The sequence below is a fragment of the Drosophila suzukii genome, chromosome 3 (genome assembly GCF_043229965.1).
Source record: "Drosophila suzukii chromosome 3, CBGP_Dsuzu_IsoJpt1.0, whole genome shotgun sequence".
NCBI lineage: Eukaryota > Metazoa > Arthropoda > Insecta > Diptera > Drosophilidae > Drosophila > Drosophila suzukii.
The window spans coordinates 88,930,154-88,947,851 of NC_092082.1; the positions used below are offsets into that span (position 1 = coordinate 88,930,154).

The following is a 17,698-nucleotide window of genomic DNA, read 5'->3' on the forward strand; positions in this document are numbered from 1 at the left end:
CCAGCAGTTCGCTTTCGCAGGCAACTGCAACTGCAACTAATTGCTTGCAGCTCGAATATGTGACACATATATGGTTTTTATAGTTGCGAAATTAAAAACCAGATGCATCTTTGCGCAGTTAATTGAGATAGCACTGCACTCGCAATTCAATGCAGTACCCACCCATATTTTGCACAGGTTATCCTGGTTATCCCCTTGCCCATCCTCCATCTCCTGTTTTCCCCAGCACTTCACGGTTCAATGCACCTTGATGACGTGAGTAGAAGTTATTAAGTCACAATAGGCGACGGCTTGCTGTTTGCCAGAGTCGGAGGTTTATTTGACGGCGGGTGTCCTGGGCTCCCGGGTTCCGAGGTCCTCGAGCATAAGACCCACCTGCACCAGACCCACCAGACAGCGAGCGCCAAGGATGCGACAGGAAATTCATCAATGTCTCCACCGCCTGTCGCCTGCATTCGACTTGCCGAGCGCGGCAACATTTTTACCCAATGCCTGAAATTGCCAATGACGTGGGGCAGAAGAAAGATGGGGAATAGGAAAGATATAGTCGAGGGTCCGGACCATAAGATACCATTTTATTGGGCTAAAATACATACTTAAAAAAGTATAGCATACCTTTCTGCGCTTTTTTAACTAGCTACTAACATTTTCTAGGGAAAAAGCTTCGACTTTCTTTTATTTTGTGCATAACTAAAGAACATAGATTAAGAAAATATATTTAAGGAAATAGTAAAGGCTGTTTTCACAGGAAACACTCGAAGAATGATCATTATTGTTAGACATGTGAGTATCAATAAAACAATTTTAATTGTCCTAATTTTTCGTAAATCAGTCAAACACTATTAATGCTAGCTATTTCATGTAAGATGTATAACCTTGAAAATAAAATAATGGTTGCTTTATATAACACACTGATGAAATCAAAATTATTTTTATAAATATATTTAAAAAACATTTTAAATATCATTATAAAGCCAATCTTTGGATTGTCTTGTTTCTAAGCGTCTAAAAAGTTTATAGAATGTCCTGCATAATGTTTTTACATTAAAAAAAAAGAACATATTTTTTAAAGCCCGTTCCAAGTTTTAAGATATAAGAACGCTATTAATTTCTACAGCATTACCAAAAGTACCCTGTATAAAATAATAGAGGAAGGAGTTGTGCAAAAAGAGAAGAGCTGGTTATTTACGATCCAGAGACTGAGGGAAACCGCATAAACGGATGCCGGCCGTCGGTCTTTTTTCCGCCAAGGGGAAATTATGAATTTAGGTGCGGCTGCTGCTGTTTTGCCTCGTTTCAGGGAACTTTATTCAAGTGTCGCTGCAGTTTCAGCTGTCTATATAAGCAAATGCTTTCCCCAGTGCCAGGGGATCTGTTCGGGGATTATCCTTCAGTTTGGCTGGAAACACTTGACGCGCCGAGCAAAATGTACAAGTTGATCCTTTGTCAAATTAGTGATGCGCACTCAAGTGCAGAGAAACCACAATCTGGCAGAAAAGGACTGCCCCGTTGGGTCAACTTTCCAAAACCTCGCTGACCAAACAATACTCCACATCTCATTTGCATATTCAAAATTTGCTTACTCAAGCCCAAAAACTCATGTGTGTGATACTTATGTTTAACCAACCGTCATAAAAAACACCTCCTCTTTTACCATATACATAGTTGCGTTATATTTGATCTTTCTGTTCTCTTTTTTTGCATTTGCCTGGTGCTATGCAAATGGTATTAATTTCTGCGTTTACAATTATTGTATTACGTCAAATTAGCTTAATTATTACAAATATTCATCCATAATGTGGCCGTAATCGAATACTACCGACTTTATATGGGCTGTGTGTGGAGTGGAGTGCGCTGTTTGCTAGCGCATAAATCACATGGCGTATGCGTTATATTAGTATGTATAGTTGCACATACTTTTTTGCCCTTAAATGTATAGATATATGCAAATGAAATGAATAATCATAAATCTATGCAGTTTTGATTTGCCGAATTTGTAAACGGATTTTGTGTGGATTTGCGGCAATATAATATACGCATATCGCATATTTTGTTTGCATGCACATTCATATTCAGTGGCTTTCGGTCAATTGGGATTCGATTTATCCCCATTCTCAGTTGCCATTGTAGTCCTCGATGAAAGTGTCGATGATGTAGCGCTTCACCTCGTTGATGGAGGTGCGCTTGTTGCTGCACTGCAGCCTCTCCTGGTTCTCCGGCAGGACGAGCAGTTGCTGCAGCTCCCCCTGCGATGGGAAAAAGCGAAAGTTAATGCGCAGAAAGTACATAATTGCTTGTCCATAATTGTTTCATTTGCATTGTCAACGGCCAACGGGGCGTATGCGCTATCAACGCCACGCAGGCCGAGCAATAAATACGCCAAGAGCGTCAATTTGTTTACATTTATTGGTTTTTTGGTTTTTATTGAATGCATTTGAGACCCGGGAAATACAGCTGTACGCTTTCTCTTATTATTTTTCGGAAAATAAATATTAAATAAACATATAAGCGGCTGCCATAAATGTGTTATGAAAGATAGCAGATACTTATGTTATGGTATTTTTAAAATAACATCCTTAAAAAAACTTGGTAAATAAAAACTCTCAACGATTTTATTCCATGATTAAAATAAAATTTCATATATTCTATAAAATATAATTTCTAAGATATTCACACATTGATTTTGTATTATTTTTTGGTAGAAATGAAAACACTTGCAAACAATTTTTTTTATTATACAACCTTTCAATATTTTCAATAACCAATTAAAATAGAGTCACCAATCCTTAGAGGCACTCATGGAAATGACATGGTAAAGTCCTTTCATTGTGTGTCAAAGTAACGAGTCAGGAACAATGAAAAAATATGTTTCCCCCGGGAAATATGATGTAGTGTCTATACTCACATTAAAGCCGCGTCCAATTTCCACATCCGCGTCCACGGGCAACGTGAAAAGTCGCTTGGAGACAACAAAACTGTTTGTCCACGCACAGTCGACGTAAATCGATATGAAATCGCCATTCTGTATGCTGCACGGCGAATGGAAAACAACAGCAAAATAATAATGGTAAAGTGAGCTATTCGCAAATAATTAAACTATATATGTGGATACATATTGCTGCATTGTTAGTATGTATCAAAAACCCCCTCCCCCCCAGAAATGTGCCGACGGTCGATGACAAATGGTGCCCACTTGAACCGAGTGTCAATTTGGCTGTGTGTCGTTGTAGCCAGCAAAAAGCAGAAACCAAAAAAAGGGACTTCGATATTCATGTTCAGGCAGTCTGTATACAACAGCGGTCAACAAAATAGCAATGTAGGTTCCATTGGTATAGTTTTGCATCAATTAATGATTTACTCATGATTTTTTTTAAAATATTTTGTAGGACCTACTTTAAATATTTTTTTTTAGTTTAGCTTTTTTAAAATAAAATATACTAGTATACTTATAACTCAATACAAAAAAAACTCATTTGTTTTTTTATTTTTAAAAGACTGTTTTTTTGTTTACAAGGAGTTTGCAAATTAGGCAAATTGGAAAGCATATAAAATTGTAAAATAATTGCAAAATCGTAGAAGGTTTAAACAAGCAATGATTATTTTAAATCACCTTGTAAAGAGTAAAACAAATTCTTTAAGGAACTCAAAAATATATAGGTTCTGGATTCACTGAAATAAAAACTTATAAAAAAATTAGAAATAAAAACTCGGGTTTTATGTTTTTCACCGCCACTGTGTCCTGGCCTACTATTTGCATGTGTGTCAAGTGTTTGCCAGTGTGCGTTTCATGGCACAAACATTTATGCTAATAAATTGAAAATGCAAATAAACGAAAGTGTCAACGACGATGGCCATCAGATCGAAGTGAGTGCCATTGGCCCACACAGAGGCAGTGATTGCCAATCATGACAGCACATGGGGAAAGGCACTGCCACTCATCACATCCCACTTTCACCCACCTTCCGAACCACCCCAAAAACACACGCACACTTCCTCACCTGATGGCCACTTGGTGCCAGCGATAATCGTATAAATTGAATTTCACCGGCAACATTTCCGTCGCATTGTCCCGCTCGAGATACAGACGCAGTCCGTCCTTGCAGGCCTCCAGATAAAGATTGTGGGTGGCGTTGCGAATGGAGAATATGGTCGCCGTGTTCTTGGTATCGTTCTGTAATATCAAGAAAATTTGATTCTCATTCCATAAAGAGCACTTAAAGAACCCCCACCTTAGACCTCAGTGTGACCATTAGTGTGAAGTTGAGCAGATTCCTCCAGCTCCTTATGTAGCCCATGTTGTAGGGCGTCGAGGGTGTGGGACTAAAGGCAGTGCCCATCAAACCCACCGTGGTGATATCCGCATTTGAATACGGATCCGGGTAGGAGGAGGCAAAGGAAGCATCCGAGGATTGGGTGGGCTGCTCTTCACCCATCGGCAGCTTCTTGTAGAATTTTAGCAGATCACTTATATCATCTGTAATATGTTAAATTTTTTTTTAAAAAAAGTTCTCAAAACCTTTCTCTCGATCTCAAAAGTGAGTCAACTTTCAAGTAATCTTGTTCTCAAAATCGAAAACAAAATCGAGAAAAATAATTTGGAGAGTACTTTCGTCTTGATTTCAAGAACGTTTCTTCTTAAAAAAAAGGAGATACAAATTTTTTGAATTGATACATTTTTTTTTTAATTCTCAGGTTCCGGGAGTATAGAATTTAAAGATAGTTGATGGATAAACTCACCACTGCACTCGAAACTGTTGCAATTGCGCTGCTCGATGTTGTATCCCTCGCAGAGGAGTGTGGAAAGGGCCACGCTTTTGGCAGGCCTGTGTTTTTTGTGCTGACTGCTGGCACGTGCCTTCCTGGTGCCAACTCTGGAGGTGACTCCTCCTGCTCCAACTGCAACTCGGTTCCCATCCCGGTCATTGTGTGCACTCGGCACAAACCTGACACCCTCGTTGGCCACACCTCCTGCTCCTCCTTCACCTCCTCCATCTGATGGTGGTTCATTACCGCCGCTTGTTTCTCCCGGGGGACTGGGATTCGGACTCGAGTTGAGATGGGAATGGGCACGGACTCTGGTCTGCGGCATTATCGTCGTAGCTTGGTCAAATTTATGCAATGACTCGTCGCCACTTGCCCGCATTATGAGCAGGTCGTTCTCATCCTCATCATCTGCCAGCAGATCGTTATTGCCATCGCTGAAAGTGTCCGCCTCCTTGGATACGGTCAGCTCAACGGCGGCCTCGTCGTCCGCATCCTCCGCATCGTCCTCGTCATCGTCCTCCAGGTTTATGTTCATGTTCATGTCCACCAGCGGATTGTCCAGCAGGCAGCGCCGGAAGCGCTGCTGCACCCCCTGACCACAGGTTACACTGCACAGGGTGAAGTCGCTCCAATCGTCCCAGCCTGTAATTGATTGCCGATTGTTTGCAGTGAGTTGAGGAAAATACAAATAAAGGTGAGTATTTTCAAGGAATGTTTAATTTTTCAGTCAAAAAAAAAATTAAAAAAATTTTTAAGGCCTTAATAACATTTTTATGGGCTTTTAAAAACGATGTACAGACACAGGAGAGTCCAAACTTTCTTTTCTAATTGAGTTGGCAGAGCGGCAGCAGAGAAAATTTGTATCCCGCGGGCCGTTTGCTCTGCTTCTGCTGGTGACCACCGTTTTTATTTCTTTTCGTTAAATAAAAAACCTTGCTCATAATTCAAGTATATATCTATTGTAGTAGCTCATCATATATTTTTCTCTGTGCATAAGTATTTGGGAATCCCTTTTATTCCCCTACTAAGGGCAATAAGAATAAGACATCATCGTGCCAAATTTTAGTGCTGCTTGTTCTTCGGACTAGAGGCCTTTCATTCAGCATCCGCAATTCAAGACAGATCCTCGGTGGGCGTGGAGGCCTCGCCGCTTGACACAAAAGTCAAGTGTTGCTTCCCTCGAGTGGCGGTGGTGCGGATTGCCAGCTTGAGAGGATTGGGAGGGGGAGGAGGAGGAGGAGGCCCTGCCCCACATCTGCTATATCTGCAACATCTGCTGCGTCATCGAGAAGTTCCCTTTTTATTATATGTATGTAAGTATTTTTCATTTTATTTTATTTTGCTCTATTTTATATTCTGCCCCTTTCAAGGGAAATGCCTCTCCAGCGACTGGCTGGCGATTGCTATCAATCTTCATCAAAGATTAATCTCCCATCTGGGCTCATGAAGTCACAATAGACTGACGAATAAGCCAAATAAGTTGAGGAATTTTAAGTGTTGGCCGCATTTCACTCGCTGTTGAATTACTTAAAAGCCCAATTGCGGGGGATGGGATATAAGCGGCTTTAAATAACAGAGTCGCTGGCAATTATGTTGCGATATTCGAGCGGGTTGGAGATTTTGGCCCTCCAGTGCCAATTACCACTGATTGCCCCATCCGAGCCAGGACGTCCTGACCAGTGGCCTCTAGTTTGGTAACTCTATCCCGGCGGGTTCATCCAATACTCGACAAACATCCGACCGGAGCGATTTGCTCAACAATGCAACAACTAACAAGCGAAATGCGATTAACTAACGGAAGCGACGGAAGCCTGGCTGGGAAAGTCCTGGGGGGAAAAAGGAGACAATCGGGTGGGGACAGGCCTGATGCACTTGAAAAAATATTCATAAAGTATGGACTTGTTTTGAATATAATTCAGTAAGGTCGATTTTATAATCTACTTAGAGTTCCTTTTCAAATTGGCAGTATAACAAAGGTCAGAAATATCTTTTTGCGAATTTCGGGGGTATTACAGCGGTCAGCAACATACAAAGTAATGTCATGTTAACATGTGCCGTGTGTGTTGCGGCAGAGCATCGGCAGAAAGATTTGTTCCTTAAGGACTGCCTGCGCAGCGCTTTAGCAACCACTGGTCTAATGGAATTACTTTAGCTAATTAAAAATTGTATTACCAATTCTATTTTAGTCTTATACTAAATCTTAATTAAAAATCTATTGGAGACCATTTAAAATTAAAAATTTAAAACCAAACTTAGTTTTCAGTGTATAGAGCCAGGACACAGGAAGTGGCCGCTTACCCAAATGCTTCCAGATATGATTCTCGAACTGCGGCGTCCAGCGATGCAGACCGTTGACGCTGATTTGCAGCACATCAGTGGCGCCGCCCACGGGCGGTCGTTGCAACTGGGCTGGGCGGTTGGCGGCAGAGGGAGTGCTTCCGCCTCCACCTCCCCCTGCGGAGGATACTGCCGTCGCAGCGGGCAGGAGTTTGCCAAAGGCAATTAATTCAGCCGGCAGCATTTTCAGCATGTTATTATCGAAACAACGCAGTGGCTGGAGGGTTGCATTTAGCTGGCTGCAGGATGTAAAATAAAATGGCAAAGGTAAAGGTAAAGTGGACAAAATGAGGATGGTCATGACCACGATGGCTTACCCCTCGTACTGAAAGGCTGACTCAGCAGCAGCGCCACTCCAGGAGGAGGAACCACCGCCCGGAGATCCCCCGCTCGACCCTCGGCTCCTGCGTCCCGAGCTCCAGGACATCAGACCGCCGGCTCGCGGGGACATTGGGTCCTCGGCATCGCCACCGCCGTTGGCTATTTTCAGCAGCGAGGCGCCCTTGTATATGGTTTCCGGCGTTAATGTTATTAAAATCGTGTCCTGTGCCGTCGTCTCCACATCCATGTCAGTGAAGACCCGGGCGGCCAGGGCCTTGACAATCACCGGACTGCTGCGAATCAACTCGGCCATGCCCTTGTGGGCACAGGGATGGGGCAGGGGAGTGCCCCCGGCGGAGGCCAGGAGCTGCGTGATCAGGAGGAGGAGTAGGGGCAGGGGCACCCGCGAATAGATGTCATCGGCTCTCATCACGGGTGCACCTGGATTTGGCCCCTCCATGGATCCTTTATCTCGGCGATAAAGAGTGTCCTTCCTAGCAACACTCGCCGGTTGGCATGGCAGCTTTTTATCGCTTTTATCGCTGCTGCGGTGGCTCAATTTACTTTCGGCAAAAGTCACGTTCCGGCTTTGATTCCACTGGGTTCCAGATGCGGATGCGGATGCCCGGATCCGCCCCTCTCCAGAGCAGGGGCACTTACACAGCACCTGCATTCATCGCTGGCCTGCGGAGAAAGGTACGAAAAAATACATAGACCGTGATTGAGGTGGTGGTGGAGGATTGCCAAAGGACAAAGGGACAAAAGAACAGCAGAGCCCCAAAGAGTCTCCAATTCTATTCAAATAATGGAGTCGGTTTTTGCATGATAATAGCTGCAGCTGCAGGTTGCAGTTGCTACTTTCTGCGATGATTTATGTGAAATGTTATATCGCTTTCTGTACGTAAATTTAAATCTTTTCCAGTTGCCCCCAGGACTCTCTGCAAAATATCGAATTTATATGAAAAGCTTTTTCTTCCAATGCAAAAAGTGCAATATCAAATTTGCATGTATTAAATGCACCTCTGACTCACATTTCTTGCGTGGAATTATATTTATTTTCTGCCAAAGCAAATTAATTTGATGTTTTACTTGAGTATTAGCATTGAAAAAACTGAAGTTATTTTAAAGGAAAATGGTCTATAGCTCAACAGAGTTTTATATATTTATATATTCAATCAAGTTTAGGGTTTCATGTCTCTTTTGTATAAAAAATCCAGTTAGCCAAAATAAGCTTAGACTTAAGTTTGGTTCCAATTAAACTGAAAAATATCCCTTTTTACCTTAGGACAAATACTTAAACATTGGTTTTCAGATTTATTTATTTAAAAACTACTCTGAACCACCTGAATTTCAAACCAAAGAAGTGGTATTTACGAGAATTTATAGCGGCTATAAAAGGTTTTCATGGTAACAAGCAGCTTAAGGACAAAGATTACTCCGGGACAGGATCACTGGATGCAGGGTTTGGGGCCATCAAAGCAGCAGCATCCTGGTGCAGGAAATAAATATCTGGATTAAGTTTTTCTGCAGCAATGGTGAGCAAACAATGGCCAGAGGAAGATGCAGTTTTCGGAGTTCCCAAGGGAGTGGAAAAAGTTAAATCCACAACATAAACTTGCAATCAAATAGAATTTCTACGCACATAAGCACTGCAATCGCTGTTGGCCGAAACAATAAGGCAGCAAAACATTTTTGGGGCAGATAAATGTGGCTGTTCCGAATTTTCTGGTAACGTTTTGCATCCTTTTCGTTCTTTTACGATGCCAGTGCAAAATGGAAAACACGAGCAAATATGGCACCGAATGCAAAAATGAGAGCCCTCGATTGTTTTATGGCCAGTTTTGTTCTATCGGTTGGCCCAGAAAAACGGCGAAAAGCGAGCGAGTTACCAGCTCTGTTCCGCATTTCCGCTTTCCCACTCCCATTTCCGCTTCCGTTCGACTGACCGGCAGGTCGTCACTCACATTCATTCAACGTATTCTATTCTCCGGGGGCGGCAATCAGTGTAATTGTTATTGTTTTTTGCCACCCCCCCCTTTGTTCATTGCCCCCCTAATCCATTTTGTTTTGCTTTCGTTTTGCTGCTCAGTTGAACTTTTGCAAATTGGCAAAGTTACTGCCTGCGACAATCTGTTAAAAGCTTTTGAATTCCAAATAGACTTGGCCAAGGTGGGCAAAGGCAAGGCACGTCCTTCTATATATATATTTATATAGGTACATAAATCAGGCGGAAAAGTCGGATGGCAAAGCTAAATGCATATTTTATGCCGCGATTCTGCGGCTGGCCATTGGGGAATACTCGGACGTCCCATCACCGAAAATTAGTATTGTTTTCTGATTTTATGGTTTTATTGCTTTACTTTTGTCGAGTCCTTTTTCGGACTTTTTGGTCGAACCCACACACACATTGATTTCGATTTCCCTTTGAAGGCCGGAAAAAGGAAACATCAAAATACTTGTTTCCGCCCACGCTGTGACACTTCAAAATAGGCGGACATTATTATGAACAAATTGAAGAAAATCAACCCAGGCATGTGTGTTCGTATATGTACTGAAAACAATTTTGCTATAGGTAGAAATTCTAGAAAATATCTAACGGATGTAATTGTATAAAAATGTGTTCATTTCTCGGATACAAATAGATTAACTTATATTTTCTTAAGAAAATAAATTGTACCATTAAGAATGTTAAAAATATTCCATAACTCGAATCACCCTTTTCTATCAAAGTTAGACTTATAAAGATTTGAGTTATGTAATACATTGTATGGTTCATTCTATATAGTCTGACTTAAAGAGACGTCAAGTTAAAAAACTTCAGGTTACGGAAGTTTAAATGTGATTATTTTTAGGCATTTAAGATATATTATCTATCTATGTTGATTTTTATAAAAAAGTTTTCACGAATGATTTTATTTATTTTCTATATCTTAAGAATAAGTGTGCTTAATATAATGATCTATATTTTAATACACTCCCCAAAAAACTTTTTTTCCTTACTGTGTGTGCGCGTGGGTGCCTTTATGGGAGCGATGCTCGAGATGATTGAATATCAAAAGGCAGTTGGCTCAGGCAAATCTCCGACATGCTTCGAGTGGTCCCTGGACCGCCTGACAACAATGTGGGCAGCGGGATGCGAGTTTAACAAGAGTGGATCCCCGAGGACTCGTAAAACTGATAGCCACCCCCCCTCCCTAGCACCTCGGTCGACTGGGCAAGTTTAAAGGCTCAGCACGTTTGGCCAAACTTCCACAAGTGGGTCCCTTTTTTTTGGGTCAGGGATTGGGAGCAGAGAATGGGAACAAGGGCAGGAATATTTTGTACCCAAATTATGCCTGGAATTACGGGCACCATACCAGAGAGAACCCTCCTCCCCCAGACGAATCAAACTGACTGAAGTCCCCGGCTGTTCCACACGCACACGCAATTATCCTCGGGGACAACTGTCGCCTTTTATTTGTGCGAATGATTAAGCTCCAAGTGTCTTAAAATTAATTTTATAGTCCTTGAAAACCCAGGGACGAATTCGAATCCCACGAATCCAACCGGGCGTATGCGTAATCTTCCCAGCCATTAGTTGGATCCGCACCAATTGTATGGGCATAGTGCTAAAATAGTTTTATCTGCCACGCGCTATCTTCGAGATACTTAATTCCAGCAGGTCCAAATATGTAAATTACTTGCAGCCGGAGTTCGTGTTTCACTGGCTCAACTTTTCCTGCCCAGGAATTTTCCTAAGCTCCTCTGTGGTTGTATTAAATTCCGGTCTTATTGATTTCCTCTTTCTCTCCCTCTGCAGTAAAGCTATTTGTATTTATATATACCACCGATTTTTCACCTTAATCCCAGCTCAATTAACCGACAGACTTAAATCATAACAAATTGGGGTAACTGGTAAATCCACTTTATAACTAAAACAAATATTGGCCTGGGATATATTTCAATTTTCGGTATTTGAATTATGCAAACTCATTTGAGACGAAAGTGAATTTATTGCCGGTTCCGGAGCACCCCTGAAAATTTATGCGCACAATTAATTTGAAAATCCCGAATCTCTGCCAACATCGTATAGTATATATATAGGGAGGGTCCTCGGCTTCCAGGGCTTCGAAAAACAGGATAAAATATACCTGCAGTAGTAGCGATTAGCGACGTAAGTCGACTGCGAAGACGGGTGTCCAATTAATTAAAATCCGTGCGGATTATTTGCTGAGCGTATTTGCTAATTGGGCCAGCTTCGAAGCTCTGATTAGACTCCTCTGCAAATACGAGTCCTTTTTGGAGTACAGGACTGGCGTCAGCAGTTAAACGTTAACCCGCCCGACTTAAGTGGCCTCTTCCCAGCTTAATGAGTCCTTCGAATGCGAACTTTATAGTCGAGGTCGGCCTTCACTTCCGCTCCCCAAACTCCCCCTTTTCGCCGGGTTTCTGGGCCCTGGTGGAAATTGTAATTATAATGCCACTTAATGGCATAAGAGCGTCTCTGTTCTTGTTGTTTTCTATGGCTCTTATCGTTATTGTTGCGAATGAGGGAGTGAAGTGGGCTTGCAGGCATCCTATATACTCCCAAAGGTCGATGTTAAATGGATTTAACAGGCCAACTTAGGTGCTACCATCCAAATCATTGGGTTATGCTGGGCGGGTGGTTCCATTATCCATTTATCCATTATCTATGCCAGGATTATTTTTATTGCAACTGGGAGGAAAGAAATTCGCTGGCCCCGGAGATAACCGCAGATATTTTGCGCTGACAGAGCAAAAAGTTGCCCCATTACAAAGGACTGCACATTAACCAATGGTATGTAAATGGCTCTCCCTTAACCCCCTAAATCTCCCTCCCTTCCCCTTGGCCTGGCCCACATTAACCCATTTGGCAAAGCTGGCAGACAGACAGAAGCGACTGTCAGTTGCCAGTTTCCAGTTAGCATTTACCCATTTACCAGTCGAGCGAGAGTTGCCAACGGCCATTAACAATGCAATTTTGTAACAATATGAAATTGTGGCTCTGGAATGGCTCAAAGCGAGCCTGATGCGATGAGGTTGCCCTGCAATTAGGCAGCTTGCCGCACGAACTAGTACTCCACCATATGTGGCTCAACCACCACAGAGGGCCGAGCACATGCATCAATCTCAATCTCCAAAGACCCTGCCACAAGTTGCAAATATTTGGAGTTGGTCGCCTCGCAGCCCATAGAACAGCGATATGTAATTTAAAACAGTGGGGGATCCTAGGGATTTAGGTGTAAAAGGTTTTGGAATAAAAATTGATTTTAAACCAAGAAATTCCGGAAAAATTGTATTACCCAAAATTTAAGAATTATTAATCTTCCTTTATATTCTAGGGAAAATACCCCAAAATAAGATTTGAGGCTTTGATTTTGTTTTTATTTTTTTTAAAATAAAAGGACAGAGAAATGAGTTAGGTAGAAATTCCTAAATTGGAGGTACTTTTATTCCCAGTGAAGCAAACTTTTTACACACAACATTTTAAATAAAATGTAAACCACATAATCCGTAAACGAATTTTAAATTTAATAAAATAATTTACCTAAGGATTAAATATTCACTTTCTTTGCAGCTGATAAGATATCCAGTTTCTTATTTATTCTTTAGTTATAAACTTCAACTGTAAACTATTTGTTAGTTTGCAAGTCACTTTAGGAAACTTTTAAATATTTTTCACTCATAGAAGAGCATTACTGTAAAATGTAAATATTGATTTTTTTTTTTTTAAATTTCCTTTCGGAAAGTTAAAAATAATACCGGATCACACAACTATTTAAGCTTGTAATCTGATTTGGATGCGAACACAAATTAGATTACTCTGTGGTCCCTTTGTTGCACTAATCATTCGGAAACTGCATTTCGTTTATATTGTTTTTTTGCTAGCTGAGTTTTTATACCCTTTTCTCTCTTCAGATTGTTGTTTTTATTTATTTGCCACTTTTCACCGCATTGTTTGCTAATTAAATTTGGCGAGTCCACAAGCGCACACTAATTACAGTTTTTATTGCTTTGCTGAAACAACATCGACACGAGGAGTTCGGTGGTTGAAGTTTCGAGTTTGAAGTTTGATTATAGTTTTGGGTGTTTCAGGTTTTCCGCTTTTAGAAGTTTTCCGGAGAAGCGCCACGAACCAACTGATTTGGCCATGGCCAGAACAAGCCCTTTTATAGGCGTTAGGAAACAGTGGAAAAGCGCCTGCGCGGATAATATTTTGAAACCTGCTCCCATTTCCGTTTTCCAAAACACAAAGCCGGCTGTTTTGCTGGCCGTCCATGGTTCTTAGCCCGCTGCTCATTTATCGCCCACCACGCCCCCTTTTTAGGGCGTTTGTTTACACGGGGACAGCTGAGGTCGGTGCAACAAAGTTTGAAGCCATCCGAGGCACTTGCCACTTGCCACTTGGCACGCGGCTGTCATGCCAGCGTTAAGGAGCCCCACTCATGTACATATATATAAAAGATATACATACTTTCAGGGGATGTGTACTCCGTGGTATTACATTGAAGTTTTAATTGAATTGCGGCTGCAAGTTTTAACTGCATTCTGTGGGGAGAGTGCTCTGCGTTTTCGAAAGCCCGCAAAAGGTGCGAGAAAAAACTTGGCCACAAAACTTTCAGACTTCAGCGCTCAAGTTTTTCACTTTTCATCTGCTGGCAGTGCGTAGCTTGTGCTTCTGTTTAGCCCTTTTAAATGCAGTTAACAAATGCAGAAAACTCGGTGTGGATAAGCCCGCATTCAAAATAGCTGCGCCTGAAAGTAGGCAACAGTGTTTTCATTTCCGGTTGCCGTGGGTGTGTGAGTGTCTATGAGTGTGTATGTGTAAGTGAGAGCGTGTGAATCTGTGTCGAACACCTGTTGTTGCCATTGTTGTTGCAGCCTTATCGCCTTCTTGGCCATTTCGTTTATTTTGTGGGGCCGTAAAAGTTTTGATTTCGCCTGGTGCGAGCCTTCCCTTATTGTTTTTTCCTAGCTAAGGGTGTCTGGGAGTTTTGGAAGGAGTTAGGCACTCTGTAAAGTAAGTCAACTTTTAAAGATTAATGTAATTTTGTTAAATTAAAATGCAACAAATAAAAGATCCTTTTTTAATAGGTACAATCATCAAAATAATTTGATCTACATACTTATAATTTAAAATGTCCAAAAAACTTATAAATGGATTAGTGTACTTTTACAAAATTAAACTTATCTAATAAAATAATGACACTTTTTATGTATAACTATCAAGGTAAGATATTGTACATGTTTAGATTTTAAGATTTCCAAAAATGAATAGCTATAATCAAAAATTTGTTTGTCATATTCCTATTTTTAAGAGCATAGCCTAGGGTATTTAAAACATTGTTACCCTTTCTCAATAGTTTTTACTTCGCTGCTATCTGTTTTGTTTTCCATGTCACACCATTGTTGGGCTGTCGTTCTGGGTGGCATGGCCCCTAAGTACCTCCCACCAGGTGTTTTGATTTATTGCGGTTTGGTTAAGTGCGGGCACAAACTTCATTTAGGTCCCCAGACCTTGGCGAAACTTTTTGCTGAACAGACCGAGGATTATAACCAACGGCATGCTAAAAAGCAGAGGTAAATACACAGGTTTAAGAGGTGCAAGCTGTGGAAAAGCTAAAAATAATTGCTTAACATTTGCGCCAAGTTTGATGTTAATCTCGAACAGAACATTTACAATTTGAGCAATTAATCATGTTTAACAGATCATAAACATTTGAGAGCGAATTAAAGTTTTATTTTTACTCAGCCTTATTAAAAGGGAATTCACAAATGCCGTTTTATAAACTAATTAAAATGGTTGCAATGAAATGAAATCAATGGCTTTTACATTTCGTATATTGAAAATGTAATTTTATAAAATTCGAAACCCAAATCAACTGGAGAGGCAACCAAATTTTGTTTGAGTCCCATTCACACCCAATATGTGCTGATTATTTATGCCCTTTATCTGCCAAAACGCCGCCAGCGTGCTAACCCATTTAGCTGATTTAGCACCCGCTGGCCACACACTCCCGCCCCCAATAGCCAAATCTGCCACGCCCCTCAGATCCTTTGTTCATCCGATTCGGTTTGGAGCCCACTCTGCAGAAGCTAATTACAATTACGGCCCATGGAGAAGAGGGGGAATCGAGTCCCGAGACTCCCACTTGGCCATCGAGCTCCAAAACGTAGCCATGCATATTTAATTCTCATAGCCATGTTCCACTTCCAATCTCCCACTTCCGGCCACGATTCTTTTGGCGCTTTGCAAGTGTAACTTAATTTGAAGGGTGGAGGCCAAAACCAGGCCAAAAACCATTTGGAACATGCACAATTTTGACACCAACCAGCCATACAGACCAGTAACAAGTGCCATTCACATGGACCGGGCGTTTTTCATGGGAACTCAATTAATGGAGCATGATCTTAATGGGTTCCTACAACCGAACAGCGACCAGCGACCATCTCGACTCATCTGAACCCATCTCTATGTGGACGATGGCCAACGAGGCGTACAAACACATGCCTCTCGCTAAGTGCGCCAAATCAGCAGAACTCTAATTGGAGGCGGATGCCGTTTGGTCCTTCAATAAAAAAGGGAAAGAGAAGGCTGCCGGCTGAAAAAATGTATTTTAGACGAGGGTAAAGCCAAAGCATTCCTCCCCTTCCTGATTTCCTGATCTGGTGTGCGATGAATTGGCGAACGTTTGCCAAGCAATTAAGAGGCCGACGTTAATATTCCGATGAGTTGGTCCTTGTTTTATTGGCCCTCGTGTGGCTTTGAAGTCGCCCTGTGGGTTAAAGCAAGTGTGTACGCTTAAAAAAGCTAGAAAAAATGTTGTATTAGGCCGATTTTGTTTTAGAAAAAATGATTATAATATGGAATATCATACTGATTAGCTCTGAAAAAAATCGAAAGGAAAATAATGCCACCTTTGTTTTTTCCAAAAACCATTAGAAATCGTTGAGGAAACATGACCTTAATCGCGGCAACACTCACTTCTGAAATCCAATATCATTTACACTTTCAAAACGTGCAGGGAGTTGAGAAACGAGTGCAATCTTGGGAATATTTAAATATTTATTCAGACGATTCGGCGGCCAAACGTTCAATACCCCACGTGATTTTTACCTTGGCAGGCAAATGCAATCAGAGGCCATAAAGTGGGGTCCCAGAAAGAGGAGGCGAGGGCACTCGACTCCTGGCAAACGAGGCTAATATTTCAGGGGCTCGCACGGCGCGAAGCAATTGCTTTCCGGCTGCCAGGATTCGCTCGAGTGTTTACTGGCAAATTTGTAGCTCGTAGCCGAGCAGATGGCAGTCGACAAAATACAATTTAAACGTGCAACCGGCGGCAAGTCCCGTGGCATGTCATAGATTCCGATTCCGATTCCGGTTCCCCTCCGCTTTTTGTGGCAGGGCCACAGCCACTATGCAAATGTGTTGCGTTCTGCGGAATATCTTCATACAATAATCTTATCAACGCATCGGCTGGCATGTGGCATGTGATATGATGATATGGCATATGGTGCAACAGGGTTATGGGGGAGTTGGGTGTTTAAGTGGGTGCCGAATTGGGCTGCCGAACCGCAGCCACTTGGCATATTGCGGCTGACAGGTTTATGATGGATTGCTGGCTCCCTTTGCCTCGGAATGTTGCGATAGGATTTAAACACGCATTTGTGCTTATGCTGGGAATTTTGTTTTTTTTTGTAATCCTCTTATATCACTAGATGTATACTTTGCAATTTTTACAAACAATATTGTTATATGAGCTTAAAGTCTATTGATATCTTTGGCTTTGTCGGGTGGATGTGATGATAACTTGGTTATTTAAGTGAAGTCCTTTCCCCTGGCTAACTAACTTATCCAATCAATTCGTCAGGCTCACATTTTCTTTGTTAATCACTGAGTGCTTAGCAACATCCATTCAAAAGTGTCGACAGTTCCTCAAAAGAACCCAGGGAGCCCTCAATTTTTTGCGCTGCCGCATGCTGTTTATGTTTTGTGCTCGTTAATGAGATTTATTGCGGACCACTGTTACAAAATATATATACATTATTACCCATATCAGGGCGGGAGCAGCGAGACAAGCAATTTAATTTTTAATTTTCCAAATGAATGCCTCCAAATTAGGCTCGTTGTTGGGGAGATTATCAGAGGCAATGCACGTGAGTGGGCTTTCTGAAAATCGGATCCCGTCTATTAAAGTGCTTTCTTTACTGAATGTTGGACTTTAAGCCATTGTGAAATGTTAAAGCCGCCTTAAAGGGATTTACTTCGGGGTTT

The 17,698-nt window shown here is 41.7% G+C and overlaps 1 protein-coding gene across 1 annotated transcript; it reads right to left on the reverse strand.

The window, feature by feature from the left end:
- Positions 1-1,654: 1,654 nt before the first annotated feature.
- LOC108007250 (uncharacterized) lies at positions 1,655-13,566 on the reverse strand. Its single transcript, XM_065866209.2, has 9 exons — positions 13,326-13,566; positions 12,971-13,121; positions 7,419-8,106; positions 7,063-7,340; positions 4,738-5,406; positions 4,230-4,474; positions 3,999-4,171; positions 2,906-3,029; positions 1,655-2,246 (listed from the first exon to the last, which is right to left on the reverse strand). Exons 3-9 carry the CDS (start codon positions 8,093-8,095, stop codon positions 2,115-2,117), a joined length of 2,298 nt encoding a protein of 765 aa, XP_065722281.2. The 5' UTR covers positions 8,096-8,106; positions 12,971-13,121; positions 13,326-13,566; the 3' UTR covers positions 1,655-2,114.
- Between the last annotated feature and the right edge of the window lie 4,132 nt (positions 13,567-17,698).

What these genes read in the sequence shown, in the direction of transcription:
- LOC108007250 (XM_065866209.2), bottom strand. Translation starts at nt 8,095, where the DNA reads ATGCAGGTGCTGTGTAAGTGCCCCTGCTCTGGAGAGGGGCGGATCCGG. An exon ending in TCATATCTGGAAGCATTTGG is followed by an intron (nt 5,407 to 7,062) that starts GTAAGCGGCCAC and finishes AATCAATTACAG; the next exon opens with GCTGGGACGATTGGAGCGAC. An exon ending in AAATTGGACGCGGCTTTAAT is followed by an intron (nt 2,247 to 2,905) that starts GTGAGTATAGAC and finishes TTCCCATCGCAG; the next exon opens with GGGGAGCTGCAGCAACTGCT.